General features: G+C 44.0%; 1 protein-coding gene across 1 annotated transcript in view; it reads right to left on the bottom strand.

The window, feature by feature from the left end:
* Nhe3 (Na[+]/H[+] hydrogen exchanger 3) overlaps positions 1 to 17,309 on the bottom strand; it is a 59,202-nt gene that overhangs the window by 30,135 nt on the left and 11,758 nt on the right. The window contains exons 2-9 of the mRNA XM_077698324.1: positions 14,845 to 15,074; positions 11,937 to 12,014; positions 10,531 to 10,607; positions 9,370 to 9,467; positions 6,544 to 6,649; positions 5,478 to 5,619; positions 4,601 to 4,706; positions 215 to 303 (exon numbers count right to left, since the gene is read on the bottom strand). Coding sequence (XP_077554450.1) covers positions 215 to 303; positions 4,601 to 4,706; positions 5,478 to 5,619; positions 6,544 to 6,649; positions 9,370 to 9,467; positions 10,531 to 10,607; positions 11,937 to 12,014; positions 14,845 to 15,074 — 926 coding nt within the window. The remainder of the gene's footprint in view (positions 1 to 214; positions 304 to 4,600; positions 4,707 to 5,477; positions 5,620 to 6,543; positions 6,650 to 9,369; positions 9,468 to 10,530; positions 10,608 to 11,936; positions 12,015 to 14,844; positions 15,075 to 17,309) is intronic.

The raw sequence follows: 17,309 nt of genomic DNA, 5'->3' as shown, positions 1-17,309 counted from the left end.
TCCATCCTTGACACTGCTACTCCTCAAGATTACTTTGAGAACAAATAAGACAACTAAGGCATACGCAGACATGTTTGTTACACAGCATTGCTCAATGGTACCATTCATATTCTTTCGCTCCCTCGTTGTGTCGTACGAGACTGGCAAATGCAACCCTTTGAGAAGATAATTGTGCGCTTTTACTGAAACAAGACGAATTGAGTTCTCCACAAACCTGCTTTGTCCGCAGCCGAGATTCTATTGACAAGTTGTTGTAGGTATAGTGGGCCTGGCAGATGCCGCAGAACAGCACGGCCACGATACCTGCAAGAGATTAAACAAGCCACACCCAACAGGGAATGATGATTAACAACAATGGTACAAACTCGAATAAAATTCAAGTTTTACCCACCGGAGCTACACCTGGGTTATGAGGCGCGCCATAGCGAAGGGCTCTGGATTAATTTTGACCACCCAGGGATCCTTAAAGGGGTCATGCAGACAAAACACAAGTTTGGTTCATTTGAAAGATTTCCTCGTTGGAATCATACTGACACCCCTTTTAACGCACACATTGCTCAAACAACCTAAATACTTAGGTAAAAAGGGAAGGGCCATGGGACCCACTAGCTCATTTCCCGCAACAGAACCTATGATGTCATACGCCCAGCTGCGCGATTAGGTGAGGCCAACGAAAGCAAGCGCAAATTAGGCAGGGCTTATAAGCTTGCCCAATGAGCTATTTGCGCTTAAATGAAATGCATATTCATTTACCAGCAGTAGGAATGGTGGGGTAACCAATCAAAGTTATAAAAATACACGTAAAGATAGAAGCACCGATGCGTACTCCTGTTGGCACTGGGCGCACTATGCTTGTTTTTTGGCTGCACAGCAGTCTGCCACTTTGGAGTTGTCTTACACGACACTGGCCAATTGGTGTAAGCGACGTTTTCTTACATACCCTGTTTGTCGAGCATACCCCATGTTTCACAAAACGATAACTTTCTACCGCACCAATAACAAGCCAGGTGCAATACGGTCAAAAACAAAGCAACGGCGGACAACGGTTCACGGGGCTCAATATGGTAGCACCACCTGGGAGGACTGACAGTATGCAAGCCTGCAGAGCCTAATGATGCACTGGAGGTTCGTTTGAATAACCGCCATTGTGACTTCATGGCAGACGTCACGAAAACACACATTTGGTGGGAGAATCAAAATTTTAATTTAAATTGATTAATTTTTCAGCGAATACGGCATCGTTTGCTGCCGTACAAGTGCTGGGGGCACTATAAAACACGAAATCTTTCGAATAAAACAAACTTGTATTTTGTCTGCACAGCCCCTTTAAGGTGCACTGAAATCTCGATAAAGGGGTGTTTTCACTCTTCACTCCCATCTCAAAAGCGGCAGTGGCATCCAACTTGCATCCTGGGGCTTAGCAGCGTAACCCCTTAGCCACTGAGCCACCGTGGCGGGTGTACACTTGAATGAAAAAGCCTAACGCGAGTGAAATGCACTCCCGCACAAAGCTGCCCAACAGGTAGGGGTGTCCAATTAGCAAACTGAATCGAATGCAATATCTGATGAAACTAAAACCAGCAAAAAATACCGAATCCGATATCGCATATTTTTTTTTTTGCAGCAAAGCTGAATATGCCTCAGATGGCACAATTTTTTGCATCACGAGTTCCACCAAAACTGTGCCATGCTTGTGGCTGGCTTGTCACGTGCGTTCAGTGTTTCAAGCAGTTTTCATCAGTCTTAGCTGCACGACGCCACTCCTGACATTACCACTACTGCTCCTTTCGTCACTCTTATACACACATACAATAGAGATTATTGTATTGATTTAAATACACAAAAAGCGTCAACAAGTCATAAAAGGGAAGACATCTAAGGTTCGTGCAGCGTCAGCGCGTGTGCTTTATTTGCCTATGCGCGCTATAAAAAGTGCCGCCAAAAAGACTCCTTACGGTAATGCCCGGACTATACTTGGTTACAACTCAAGAACGGCACCACCTCATGTAGTGTATCACTCCGCCAAAGCGCCGGACCTGTGACGTCAGTGCGCGCGCGTTTTGAAAGGGGTTTGCTATGAATGCGTGATATCGTCTGCCTTGTCTCACGCAGTTTGTTTGTCGTCACTGAAGTCGTTTATAAGCATATTAAGTCCAAAAAATCACGGGAACGGCTCACGCCATGTTCAAAATATTCCCAGTAACGCCCTACTTGCGCCCTGCGGAGAAACATCCGGCTACGGTGATAAGGCACAGCGGCAATTCCGGTGCCGTTCTTAAGTTGTCGCCGAGTATAGGGCTTCATCTTACATCCGTACAATCCAGGGAGGTTGGGTAGAAGCTCTTTCGCACTAAAAAGCCTTTGATGTCTGTAACTGCCAAGTCAAAATAGAAACTAAGTAGCTCTCACACCCAACGTTACATAGGAATCATAGTCACCTAATTCACAGCTCCCATTTTAGCTAAGCTGTACATCACACCCTCACTAGTTCACTTACACGAACCTAGTTAAGTATCAATGAGTCATCACAAATGATAGGGGTGCCATTAAAAAGAACTAGGCAAGTATCATTCATCAAATCAGATGGATCTACACCACTTTGCTGGCTATTGACCTCAAGAGAGTGGAATGGCTGCTATATTGCTTCATTTTTCAAAACACGCGATGTTGGTTACAGCCGCTACCACAAACAGTGATACTCTTATAAACTTACAATATGTTTATTCCCCACAGTTATATTATCTACCGAGTATCCTTGCTGTTATTATCCATGTTTATTCATGTATGCCCACCTGCTCTGGTCTCAAAAGAGACTGGCACTATTTCAAATAAATAAAATAAATAAAATGAAAAAAATGAATAAAACATTTCTCTTCCTAGATTTGCAAATGTGTGACACTATGAGTACATCATTCATTTTCAGATGATGAGTTTTGGGGCTACAGCATGTTTGGCCATTGGCTACAATCCTCAATATATTTGCAATATGTTGGAACATCTCACTCAAATCTAATATTCGAAGGCATCACGTCAGACACTTGAGTCGAATATGAATTAAATAACAACAGCTACTCAATCCATATTCAAGGCTGCAAATTCTCACACTTTTCCATCAAACAAATAACTGCGGGTTATTAAATGGAAAAGACATTTGAAGCCCTACACATGGACATGTGTACTGCTTCTTTGGTTCGGAGCTTTATCAATTCCCCCACTAAGAACTACACACAACAGTACTATACTCAACAGCTTACTCATATGAAACTTCTTAGGAAATGGAAGAAGGTTTGTTACAGTAACCAATTTTTTTTGTCACACACACACTTGGACGGGGTTCAGCACAGAAATGGCAACTTCTGGCCCAAAAGTAACTCTGCCTTTATCGGCCAGGAACTAAGAACAAGCAGTTTGCAAAGCTTTATTTAGTTTCCCTGTCGAAAGAAAACAGACTCAATTCAATTCAACATGCCAGTGTCATCCGAGCTCTGCATTTGGCTGGTGACAATGCACACAAGTGCGCTTGACAGCACAGACTCCGAGGGTGCGCAAAAGGCCAGGGGTGAAGTACGTATTGTTCGGCGGGTCCATTTTGAAACTCTCTAGCAAGTGGGTGCACTTATACCGAGACAGACCTAGTATATCCAAGGGGGTGGCGTGCACTACGTGGTATGAGCCCCCTATAAATTAGGACCTATTATCTTCCCTATTACACTGACTAAGCTTATCGTTTAATTAAGCGCACTTAGATCGTAATTTTAAAACATATTCAAGCCACCACAGCTCGTCACATCAAAGCGGGCGTTTCGAATTTTCCTTAGCCATCTAAAATCCGCTCGCATGTCAACACAGCTCAGTCGAAGGGTGAAGCAATATTTCATTGCACTCTTATTACAGACGGATTGATAACTTCCCAGGAGTCCTCAAATGTCATATGGTTTCTTTGTTCCAGAGTGATTCCTCATTACTTTATTATGCTTGTTTGCATACAGTTTTTTGCGTCACGTTTGTGTTTACAGTTAACCTCTGAATTATGCTCTGGGTACTATGTTGATGATTGTATTGTTCAAAATTTTCTGTGATGTATTGCTTTTGTACAATGTCGAAACTAATTTGTCTATGAATCATTTTATCGTACTAAGCAGGTTGCTTTATTCAGTAATGTATAACTGTCACTGCTTTTCCCACGTAACAGTGTTTGATATCTTTTCACGGGAGGTCCCCCCGGACAGTTCTTGGAACTTTGGGACCTCCTCCGGTATTGCGTTTGAACAATAAACAAACTTCAACCACTCCAGAGGTACGATAACGAGAAAACTGAAATTCGCTAGTTGCTTCCAACTTCACAACTTGGCTAATTGTAGCTGCACTAAGATTCACTCCAAATGCACACGTTTTTCCTCCCACGCCCAAAAAGAGGAAACAGAAAAGAAAAAAAGCGAAGGCAGACTTTTCCCATTGCTCTGTATTTGCGCCCGTTTTCCGACTAAAATCCCGACTGTAGGGCCATCACAGGGACCCAACGCCAGCGTATGAGAGACTGAGGGTGGGTTCAACTCGGGCAACTGCTCAGAATGAAGCTGGGCGCAGCATACACACTCACCTGTCAGGTCGAGCGCCTCCGCGATGAGGAAGGATGTGTAGGACATCAGGACAAAGAGGCAGCTTTCCAAAAGGGGAAAGTCGCACAGCTTGGTGAACTTGGTGATGTGGGGAGGGGGACACTCAGTCAAGGATCATCGCGGCGGGGCAACTCGTGCCGGGGTCAAAGCCCCGTATCTTTTAACCAAGCAGGCTCTGTAGCCAAACTTCTGGGACATTGAATGTTGGCGAAAAATAGGGTCAGGGGTGGTGCTACCACCAATCAGAGGAAAATTTGAGTGCAGACGTGCGAAATGATTAGACGAGAAGAATTTTTACGAATTTCTGTGATAGGAGCAGACAACAAAGCTATTTCCTTTCGCCTGTTTATCTCCATGCTTATTGTGTGTGCCAACATACACCAAAGTAAAAGGGAAGACAGGAAAAAAAAAATTGGAGGGGGGGGGGGGGGGGTGCTATTTATAACAGAACACAGACAACCTACGGTATTGTCAAATGCGTCTCGTAGAATTTAGTGCAACATTCGCTGACGCACGGGTTACAAAACAGTTCACTAAATGTCGGATTGACAATGCATCTCTACCAGAAAACGACAAGGCAAACCTTTATTCTATGCACAAACTATCAAGCTTCTGTTATCATTTAAACAACCCAGACACGTGTTAAAACATACACTGAATTCCCCCCAAAACTGATTGTCAAACTTCTGTCAAACGTACAAAAATGGTAAAGCGGGCTTTCAATGCTTTTAGCAAAGACTGCAATTAGTGCCCAACAGAAAAGTGACGAAGTAACATATTGAGATAAGCTTGGCATACAAAACGAAACAAAACACGTGTCCACAGTGGGGCACAAAGAGAGGGGAAGAAAAAGGATATGAGTGCTGTGACGCATCCCGTCACGGACCCGATCATGAAGGAGCAAAGGAAAATGTAGACAAAGTTCCCAAACGCCTTGAAGGCTGCGGCCACTTCAAACTCCCGCCCTTCGTTATTGTTCTCCTCGTAGCTCGATATCGCCCTGGAAGCAGAGGAAGAGAGCATTATCATTTTGCCACCGTTGTCTCAGTGAAGACAACACAATCTTAATTTTACGCATATCATGACATTCAAAAGCGGTGTTTTTAAAGCTGGTGCAACCATGCAAGTTCAAAAAATACAAAATCAAAATCAAACCTCTTCAGACAACTAACGAAACTGAAAAGAGTCGTACTCATTGTCTTATCTTTTTGAAGGGTATGTCTAGGACAAGAATTTATGTAGAAAACTGTTCAGTCAGAAGTGAAATTTAAAACAAACAAAAGTTACTCCGCACAATTTATACCACTCTATTTAAATAAGGTATGATAAGTCTTAACACTGACAACATTACATTCAATATTGCGCAGCACAGCAAGCTTAGTTTCTGAACTACCCGAAAATTCCAACGTGTTTTGTTCGAACTGTATGGCAACATATCAGAGACTTCTAAACCCAATTTTTCCTACTGTTTCGATTTGATTTGATTCTAACATCGCTTGATTCTGACATTTTCACCACCCTCGTCCAGCCTGACAAATTGTTCACTGACTATTGTTTAAACCCTTCGCCAACTTTCTGGCACGTCACAGCCCCAGTACTACTTTTCAAACTGTTACCGATGATCACCCTTTCACTAGCGCTCGTAGCATGATTGTTTGCTATAACCTCCGGGTTATGCAGTGTGAAGAGCTCAAAGACTACTCTGCAAACCATGCACTGATCGAATTCAAATAAGATGACCCAACCCCCCCCCCCAAGATCAATTCTCGAGGTCACAGTGCGCCTGAAGCAAGATGACATCAAGCCAGCCGAAAAAAGAAAAAGAATTACTCCGTAATATGAATGTCTGCCAGCATCAATTTTCCTATCGTCCATATCATATTTCGGGGTTGCTCAACAATCGGTACGAAGGAAAAGCACTCACGAGACCAGGCCAATGGCCACAGCATCATTGAGGATGCTCTCCCCAAAGACTAGTGCATACAGGTTGACGTCCACGTGGAGATCGTGAAAGATGGCCAACACCGTGACTGCGACAAGAACAAGAAGGTGTATTTTACCCCACGGAACAAACAATCACAAGTATTAACGGCGGTGGAAAACACAGGCAGGCGCAGAAGACATCAAGTGGGTTAAAAGAAACAACAGCCCCACAGAAAAATTCATCAGCCCTTTGTGAAGAAAAACAAGCAGTCAAACTGGTGTGTTTTGCCTCAACCGGTGCGTCTATGCGCGAAACAAAACATGTTTGTTTAAATTTCTGATTGAGCATACTGTCTGATTAATAAGCTGAATGAAACTTGCAAGGAACAGTCTTATTCTAGTGGACAAACACAGACAGGGCTGTTTGTTTCTCTCTCGAAGCCCCGAAGACTGCACACAGGTATTCAACAACAAATGCAGCCTCACTATGAACTACAAAATTAGAAAAGTAAAGAAGCTCGGCATAATGTTAAAGTAGTCTTGGCAGCTGTTTGTCATATCATTTGTTTCGAGATAGTTTCAATAAAGCAAGTTACAGTCATTTTCTGTAACAATACTTCCTTCGCAGATGGCCACTTTTTGAAAGCAGACGTGAATTCTATAACGTTTACAAGTTTACAGCAAACTAATTATGACAAGAAAACGAAACTCAGTTTAATGGCAGTGGTCTTAGTGGTCAAGTTCAGCATAATATTTTCCAAGATACCTACAATAAATTAAAAGCTAAATAGCATTCGCGAGAAACCGGAGGTGAAGCTTTTTAGTGTCGATGCTATCACCACCGGAGCGTAGCTGAATACAGCTTTTTTTTTTCCCCCACAAACACTGCAAGATAGCCTACCTCTGGACATCGCACTGACCCAGCGACTTCCCTTACAACAGGGTGAGTTAAAACAGCAGATAAGTGGACAATGGGCAGCTGGCGAGACAATCGCCTTGGTGCAAGCTGCTTGAAGCTCAGATAAGGGGCTCACACTCGCATGCAATCTACATTAGGAATGACCGAGATGGTCGGGTTCGGTGATGCTACCTAGCACGCACTTTTGTCGATTTAAGGTGTTGGTTCACGGTTGTTAATGCAACTGAGGTATCTGACGGTCACCTGAGAGGGAACACAGAACCGGAAGAGACTGTCTTTACTAAGTCTGTCCGACTTATCAGGAGTTCGATTATTGTCACCTGCTCAAGAGATCCATTTTTCAGCGAAGTGATTAGCCCTAGTCATTTTGGAGCAGCAAAACGGGATTTTGCAGAACAGAGAAGCACGCCTCACAGTGGTAAAATGGGCATTAGTGTTAGGAAACAATCCACAGGAACACCAGAACAAGTTTTTCAAAGTGAGAAAAAGTTGGTTGCAAAGAAGCGCTGGTTATCTTCGAGCAACTTATTCCACCACGCCTCGGATGGCAACTTTGCAAATAAAGATTGAGACATTGCAGAACGTATGTGGAACAGTGCACTCGAGCCACCGAACCCCCACTCAAAATACTTTTAATATTTGATCTATACTACTCATGAAAATTAGCAGATTTGTGCTGTAGTGTACCGAACACAAATACTATGCAATAAAAGCTTATGTAGAATAAATTGTTTGAGGTACGCAAACTTGTCGTACAAGCCTTGTCAGGCTTTAAAAAAAAAAAAAAATTCGATAAGTATGTATGATTTCCATGCAGCCATAATATACAAATACCTAGCATTAGAACAACAAATTTTTCACACTTCTAGCTTGTTGCTTCAAAAGTTACGCAAACCAAGTGATCATTCTTCAGGAATGGGAGTGAACATTTTTTTTTCTTCATCTCTTTGTTCAGCCACGAACTTCTCAGGGTCGCATAACTTTTGAAGTTAGACAACTACAAGTGAGGAACAACCCCTTTTTTCCCCCTTCTGTTATCTCTAAATAATGGATGCGTAAAAAAAAAACAAAAAACAAATCAGCATCCATTATGAAATGTCTTTACAAAATATGACAAAACTTCTACAAGAAATACTTGAACACACTTCTTTCTCTATGTAAAGATTTACTTCACAGTCATCGAAGAAAAAAAAAAGGGCCCATCTCCCCGCGAGGGGGACTCGAGTAAATGCGTCGCATAGGGGGTGGGTGTATTGCGTTAACGTTTAGTGTTTGGGGAGTTGGTGGTAGTGAATGCGTTGTATCAGCAGCTTCTTGACGTAGTTTGAACGAGTCAAGGATATAAGGCGCGTTCGTAGCCTTTCATTCTGTGTCGGTTTTGTGGCGCAGTGGGTAGAGCACCATGTACCTTGCGTTCCGCCCGCAGGGTCGTGGGAGCGAAACCAGGCGCCGGTAAGTATTATTTTTTTATATAGTGTAGGGGGAGGGGTGCGGACCTGTTGTTGAGAGCGAGGAGGGTAGCGTGATGCGGGAGAGGAGGAGTGGGGGAGAGGGCGCGCCTGCGCGCTGAGCTGTTGCGGACGCTACATGTGAGTTAAAGAAATGCTCTGCATTTAAAACAGCGCTAACAACAGGAAAGTAAAATGTGCCGACTAGCCTTTCAGCAAACGCTCCTGCAATTTATTTCACAAATGAGACCAGTGCACTGCAACGCACGTTACCAATTTTCATGACAATAGCTGTAATATTAAAACCAAATCGTGCCAAAAAATTATGAGCTGTGCCCACAGCATGAGACGTACGCGCACCACTTTTTCTCCAGATCTAAATAGAAGCATCTAAGATAATCTGTTGTCCAGCAAAACAAACAAGCCGGCATCGGCGAGACAACTTTCAAGCTGCACTTACCGGGGTCAGTGGCCGAGATGATGGCACCAAAGTAGAGACAGTTATTGAAGGTAAACTCCAGGTGCGGCATCAGCAGCAGGAATGCATACAAGATCACCCTGCAAGTCAAAAACGTAGAAGTCACAACTTTACACACACACACAGCAAACACGACTTTTTCTTTTTTAACCCAAAGTACCAGTTGTACCCCTGTACCAGTATCAGACCTTGGTTGTACCAGTTGTACCAGTTGCATCTCCTATGTTTTACGTTCTATTTATACAAACTGCTTGCGTGAACAGCTTGTTTCCCAGTTTTTGTAATCGGAAACACCTGCTGGTATTACACAGCACACACGACCTTTTTTTAAACCCAAAGTTTACCCTCCGGTACAACCTGGTTGCAACAGTTGTACCAGTACCAGTTGTACCCCTGTACCGGTACCAGACCCTGGTTGTACCAGTTGTATCTCCTATGTTTTACGTTCTATTTATACAAACTGCTTGCGTGAACAGCTGGTTTCCCAGTTTTTGTAAACGGAAACGTCTGCTAGTATTTACTAAATGTTTACACAAATAAACGTCTCACTGCCTCGCAAAAGCATGCGTTCGTCGAGTACAGCAACATGACTTGTGTCCAACCAGGGCCCATCTGCCAAATAATATCTGCACTGGATAGCACTACTTTCTCCAACCTTGAGCTCGCTTTCGGGGTCCACACTGTCTTGAAAAGTAACTTAGCTTTGACTTGTGCCTCAACCTTAGATCCAGTGTTGCTCTCAGATCTGTGATCCAGTTTGGAGGAGGGCAGTTAGTCAAAAATGCCCCATGCAGCACTGGTGGTGTCTATCGTGCATCTTTCACGTAAAACAGACACGCGCGAAATTCAGTGCCAAGTTCTGACCGCAAAATCAAGAGATCGCGAACGTAGCAGCATGACTTTGCATTAACTACCACTGAAACATAACCTATCCAAAAAGTCCGGTTCACTAAGTTAACGTTTTTGGGCAGTTCTTACTTACATCGTACGGCACTTAACTGTGCCTAAAATTTTCCCAAATTCTTTACAGCAAAGCCTTTTTTTTTGTATCATGTTCTCTACACAAACACTGCCTCACCTATTGCCTGCTTCTCTTGATTTTTAAACTCAAAAGGATTCAGAGAAATATTTTTTTGCACTCACCCAACAACGAAACATGATATTGTTGTTCCTACAAAGGCATATGTCATTATGGTGCCCAGATTCCTAAAGAAGAATTTCTGGGGGAAAAAAAGGTAACATGGAAATTTTTTTAACACTTCATGAATGCATACAGATGAATGCAAGTGCAAGTGATGATTAGAATGAAGGTGCGGCTGAAGGTGTGAGTCTGTGTCAGTAACTATAAGTGTGTGGACATGTGTGTGTACCAAAGTGAAAGTTTAATCAAAATGTTAGACATACATTTTTTGCATCGAAGTGAAAGTGAAAAATTTTGAATTTCCTTTCCGGCTCGAAAATGCAGCTGGAGGTGTCGCAGTGTGAGGTATGGCCACGTTATCATATTATCATAGTGTTTACTCTAAAAAATCTCCAGTTTTTGTACCCACGTGGACAATAACTGAATGCAGAAGCATGACGAAACCAGATCTCACCGCAAACCCGCTACGACCACTCGCTTTTTCCAGTCTGCTGGTTCGTTTTGATACGCAGCATCTCATTCCACAAGTATTGAAAAGCTGTGACTTCTTAAACCTTAGAAGCTGCTACAGCAGTGCTAGCAAGTATGCTAGCACTGCTGCATTTCAAAATGATGCGGCAAAACATAGCGGAATTGCTTTCTAACAGTGTACTACTGTGCTGCGACCTGTGGAATAGATTGTACAACAGTATCAAATAAACGGCCCCGCTAAAAGTGAAGTTCACAAATTGGTGCGCCAAACAAGGCTAGTCGAAGTTTTGTCATGAGGGGTTGCTCATGAAGATATTGTTTTGTTCCCCACTAGCACTTCCTATAAATGAGCTTGAAAACATTTTCTGGAACCATAGAAAAATGGTGCGCAGTAAGAGGTTGTTTGTTGCAGTGGCTCAGTGCCTCAGGTAATTGAGTCGCTAACCATGAGGCTACAGGTTCGATTTCCAGACATGGCAAACATTCTCTGAAGGGTGTACTAATATAAAACGGCCAGTGTGTGACAAAAGCTTGCAGCGCATGTGAAAGGGTAATCGAAGTGAATTTGCCAATGTCATCTGTGGCTGCATTGCACAGCTTATTTGACTATTTCGTGGAATATTTAGTGTACTTGAAATGGTTCCCTCTATCAAATGCAGTTTTTTTATTAAAACATGCCTTTAAAGTGCTCGGAAGAACTCGGAACATGGCACATAATTTCGAGACTTTATTCTGGTGAGGTAGTTTAACGATGTTTGCAACTCCCTTAAAAGATCCTTCAGTGGCTTTAATTTTAAACCATGGCCCTTCCCTACAGCTAGTCTCATATGCCAGGTGTTGCTCCGATATGCTAAGACCTGACCTACTACATAGTAGTGCTCATTGACAAAAAAAGAGCCGGCAAACGCACAAGTACGTGAAATATACGTGCACTCACCCTTTTCAAGCTGTAGCCAGCATTAAATATGATAGGTGGAAGGATTATGTTGAAAAATATCTCTGGATCAAATGTTGCCTGGAAAAAAAAGAGAAAAAGAAATGGAAAATATGGAATGATGAACACACACATAAAACTTTTCACTATCGCTAAATAGTACGAGGTTGGGTGCCTTCCCCAAACAAAGCCATGACACGAGGGTGAAATTACCGTAGAAACTGTCGCCATCTTTGGAAATTTCGGAGTACACAACTGCTTCAGTGCAATCTCAATGAGCTTGGGTGAGCGGAATTTCATTAAGTCCAACAGGAATCAATGTTACGCCGCACAAAACCAGGATGCCAGATAACTGTCTTTTCGCAATAATCATTAAGCTAAGTCACAAACAATCTAAGAAATAAAAACAATATCCACACACATCAAAAAAAAAATTCAAAAAAAAATATTCACAGCAGATACAATATACAGCAAAGACCATCTAACAATGCAATGGCTTGCAGTGTGGGTCTGCATATAATGGGGCTTTTGTATTCGGAAGACATCATCTGTGCTGCCTATCCGAAGCTCAAAGTGCCCTAAAAAAAAATTACAGAAACTTATTGTGCCATGAAGTGCTGCAAATGACATCCCCCCATTTTTGGGAACTGCACATGTACATGCATGTGCATGTGCGTGCATGCATGCACATTATTAATACAGTCAAACCGCGTACTAATGAAGTAGCATAGGGACAGCAAAAGAGTTCGTTAGATCCGATATTCGTAGTAACAGTAAAGGTAAAAATCGGCTATAACAAATCGAAAATCTGGCTCGCGCAAAAATACTGATACAAAAATGAATTTTTAGGCTCCGAATTCACTATAAACAAGGTAACCCTTAACTTCCTCCTTCTTGCATTTCAACCTCAATGAAACAGAACATGAGTATGTGAAATTACAACAGAACAAAGTTCACTTGACAAAACAGGCCTGCATCCTTATTTATTTGATGAAGGACGTGATCTTCGTCTGGTGGCTACTCACAACACCGAGTAGGATGAATTGTGCCACAGTGTCCACGAACAAAAGGGCCTTTCTACTAAAACAGTTTCGGACAACGGGGGCTCTTTTCAAGTAGCTTCTCAGACTCCTGGTCAAATATTTCTTCCTTATATCTGATATCGTGTGCGGCTCTCACGGTTTCCGTTTCGTTGTAAAAGAATAAGTGTCACTGAAATAAAGCGTGACCAATCAAAGTTTGTATTTAGTTTGCTACAGCCGATAATTCGCTACATAAGTGCTCGTCATAATGAGGTTCAACTGTACGTTATACACCAGAATTTTCTGGCCCTCTGAGGGTGCCGCCACCCTGGCTGCATGCCTTCGATCGCATTGCACTGCATATCGTGCGCCTTATTCAAGCACCTAATCTGATTTGAAGATTGACCGATGTTTTCATTAGACATGTGAGCACCCCGCAGCTTAGCAGTGCACTAGAGAGTGCATTTAAGGTAAGCGGGCACTAATTGCACACCAGGTTTGCCCATGCTGTGCACAGCCCGTGATTGCAGCTTGCTCTGTGTTGTTCTCACCAAATCACGGTTTGTGAGAGTACGTTTTGCTGTGCCAGGCTTTTTGTGATCGACTGCTGCACCCAAATTTTTACGGTCGTTTGTTGAATTCCCCTGGGTGAATTAGCAATGTGCGGACGCTACTCGTTCAGCCAACGCAAACGCAAGATCTTGTAAGAAGAAACATCCCAACGAATAAGCGCCCGATGTTCACAGTTCATCAGATGCTTGGGGTCACACTGAACCAAAATTACTTTGAATCTAGCAGCTTTGCAAGAATTAGTGTGGTTTAAAGCTGCTTTTAGAAGCCCAATGATCGATCTCCGTGCCATTATTTATCGCAAACTTCTGCTCCCTGAAAGTTAGCTCTATCATTTCATAGAAGCTAGGCGAGCGAAAATCAACTCTTCGCTTGTGCTGCAGTTGGGCTACGCAGGTAAGGTGAGCGCACAGCAAATTCGTCAGGTACAACAAAGCCAGGTACTGCACCGACCCCAAAAAGCCTGGCATGACAAAACATACCCCCCCCCAGATCATGATTTCGGTGAGAACAATGCACGGGCAATTCTTGCGTGAAATTAGTTTCTGCTCACTTTGAATACACTCTGTAGTGCACTGCTAAGCTGTCGCGTGCTGACATGTCGAATCAAAACATCGACCAATTTTCAAATCGGATTACACACCTGAATAGGCTGCACAATATGCAGTGCTACGCGATCAGCGGTATGTGACTGGGGCGGCGGCTGCTCTTCCTGAAGTCCCCCAGGAAACACCCACACAGTGGCACACGGATCGCAGGAAAATCGCGGCATCCTGAGAGGGTTAGAAAATTATGGTCTTTACTCAGTACAAAAATTTCCTCAAAAGACGGAAGCCTGCTTGTGTGTTCTGAAGGCGAAAGCATAATGACTTCCCCTCACAACACTTATCAGCATTAACTTCTGTAATGCTACACGTGTCTCTCTCTTTGTATTTATTTCATCTTTTGGTCCGAATTGCTTCTACAGGCAGACTGAAATCGCCTCTAGCCATAGTGTCCCCAAAATCAAAGTTTTCCATAGCTGGCGTGCACGTGTTCGACTCACGTGCCACCCCATTCCCCTGTCACATGATTTGACATCAGCACAGCACAAACCAGGGAAACTTGTTTCACCACTCGCAATGTGCCCTCAGTGCCCTCAGCTCTTACTCTGGAGAACCACGTTTAATTCCCGTTCAAACTTAAGTGCTTTTCATTTACTCTTCACAGCGGCGGCCACTTTCTGTACCATTAAGTGCTTTCGTTTACTCTTCACAGTGGCGGCCACTTTCTGTACCGGGCGAAAATGACGACACCAACGCTACACCGATCTTTCGCACCTTCTGGTTGAGCTTCTTGCTCTCGACGTCAGTGACCTCCCCCTGGAAGGTGTAGGCGTAGGTGTGGTTCTCCTTGCGGTTCACCTCAGACTTGGCAATCTCCAGCAACACGAAGACGTTGTCGGGGGGAACGGCGTCGCTGTAGTTGCTACCCGGCACGGGCAGCACCCGCACGTGCGACATCTCCGTCTCCTCGCTGGCATAACGCACGATGGCGCCCGCTATCAGCCCTGCATTAGTGAGAGAGGGAGGGAAGACACCTCCGTTCAGTGAGGAGAGCTATCCAAGACAAAAAGCAGACTGGTTATCCAGCTTTCAGAAGAACACAGCAGCACGCACAAGATGAACTTGCAATACCATGTGGCTAAGCTACGGAAGGCACAGCTACACAAAGATACGGAAGGCACAGCTTTCACAGAGAATGTGATTGCAGCTGTAGATAGGTGTTTCCTTTTGTTTTCAAAGCCATAAATTCATTGGCGGGGGGAGGACGCTTGGCAGATCGCTGCCCGCAGTGCTCTTGCACACCCGACTTTCAGGAAACATGTGTCCCGCGCAGCTCTAGGACACAACTTGTATTATTGAGGAAAATGGCGAATGCGTGACCACACCGTCTTTGGCTTTGCACACAAAAGAAAAAGCCTATCTACAGCTGCAATCACATTCTCTGTGAAAGCTGCGCCTTCCGTATCTTTTTTAACGGTTATGCGCATTTATATGTATGTTGCCTTTCTTGTCAGTAAAGCCTCAGTTCATGTCTAGCGCTCGTCTTGTGTCACGGTCTCTTCTTCTGTCCCCGTCTAGTGCGCTTTTTACCATGTCGAAACTGAAAGATGTAAAACAGAGAATGAGAAACACTTTCACATTAAGGTTCTTCCTTTACTGCAATACATATAATTCAATTAAGTAGCAAGTTGACCCCATCCATCACTTTACAATTTTAAAAGGACAGACAACCAATTTTGTGGAGTATACACTCTCTATCCCAAATACAAGGACATCACTTCAGACACCTTGAACCGAAGCAGTTTCCCTGATAGGGCCGTGGAACATTTGAAAGCAGAGCTTTCAGACCTACCAGCTAAGGGGCCATGCAGACAAAATACAAGTACGTTTTATTCGAAAGATTTCGTGTTTTGTATTGCGCCCAACGCTTCTCTGGAAGCAAACAATGCTTTATTCACTGAGAAATTAATCGATTTAAGTTAGAATTTTGATTCTCCCACGAAATCATGTTTTTTTCGTGACGTCTGCAATTACGTCATATGTTTACCGTTGTCAACCTAGATGGCGCTACCATACCACGGCGGGCCATTTTCTGCCTTAGCTTTGCTTTTGACTGTATTTGTACCTGGCTTTTGTTTTTGTTAGTGTAGAGTATAGCCGTTTTGTGAAACATGGTTTTCCCTCGACAAATATGGTCACTTAGAACACCGTCAGTTCCACCCATCAGGCAGTGTCGACTGAGGCAACCCCAAAACACCACCGTGCTCTGCAGCTAAAACAGCCTAGTGCACGCAATACCAACAGCAGTATGAATCGGTCACTCAATGTTTGCGTGTACTTCCGTAACTTGCACTGTTTATCCCACCACTCTTACTGCCATAAAAAGAATGTGCCCTAAATGTAAGTGCAAATAGCTCGTTTGGCAAGCTAATAATCCCTGCCTAATTTTCGTTTGCTTCTGCCGGCCTCAGCCAATCGCAGAGCTGGCACATACGACATCATAGGTTCTGTTGCGGGAAATGAGCCAGTGGGTCGCGTGGCCATTCCCTTTTTAAATGCAGAGCATTTCAGTAACTCACGATGTCACCCACGTTGACGTCCGTAGTCGTAGTCCGCACGCTCACTGCGCATGCGCGTCGAGTCGAGGCGATAGCGAACACTCTCTCGCGAGGGGCATTGGATTGGATTCGAACACACTCTCGCGAGGGGCATTGGATTGGATTGGATTCGATTGGATTGGATTGGCTTGGATTGGATTAAAGTGGATTGTGTTGCGTCATAGCCGCGGCACGTTGCGTCATAGCCGCGGCAGACACGCTGGGGCCGGCGCATGTGCAGTACCCTCTCTTCCGCGGTTTCCTCTCCTTCGGGCGCGCTGCGCATATAACCGGTGTGCCGTTCTCCGGCGAAGCAACATCCGCGCTTGGCTCAAACACCTAGAGTCCACGCCGCTTTACAAGTACGCCAACGTCGTCGTCGACTGGGACCGGCTTACGCAGTTCCCTCAACGTATATAAGCGGCGGAGTGCGCGTTCGGAATTCAGTCAAGGGCGTCTTTGCTTGGCTTTCGCTTGACGTGACGCTTTGCTTGACTCGAGTAGATGCAACGCATTTACTCGAGTTCCCCCCGTGGGAAGATGCGGGCGGCTTTTTTCCTAATTACGTAGCTTCTTGGAGCAAAGTTTACGTTAGAAGTGGGGTCAGTTTGGTTCAAACGAGGCAATCTTTGAAATGAACCA

The sequence above is a fragment of the Haemaphysalis longicornis genome, unplaced genomic scaffold (assembly GCF_048455015.1).
Source record: "Haemaphysalis longicornis isolate Haplotype H1 unplaced genomic scaffold, Haemaphysalis longicornis Haplotype H1 scaffold_2, whole genome shotgun sequence".
Classification (NCBI taxonomy): Eukaryota; Metazoa; Arthropoda; class Arachnida; order Ixodida; family Ixodidae; genus Haemaphysalis; species Haemaphysalis longicornis.
This window is presented reverse-complemented; position numbering and strand designations above follow the sequence as displayed.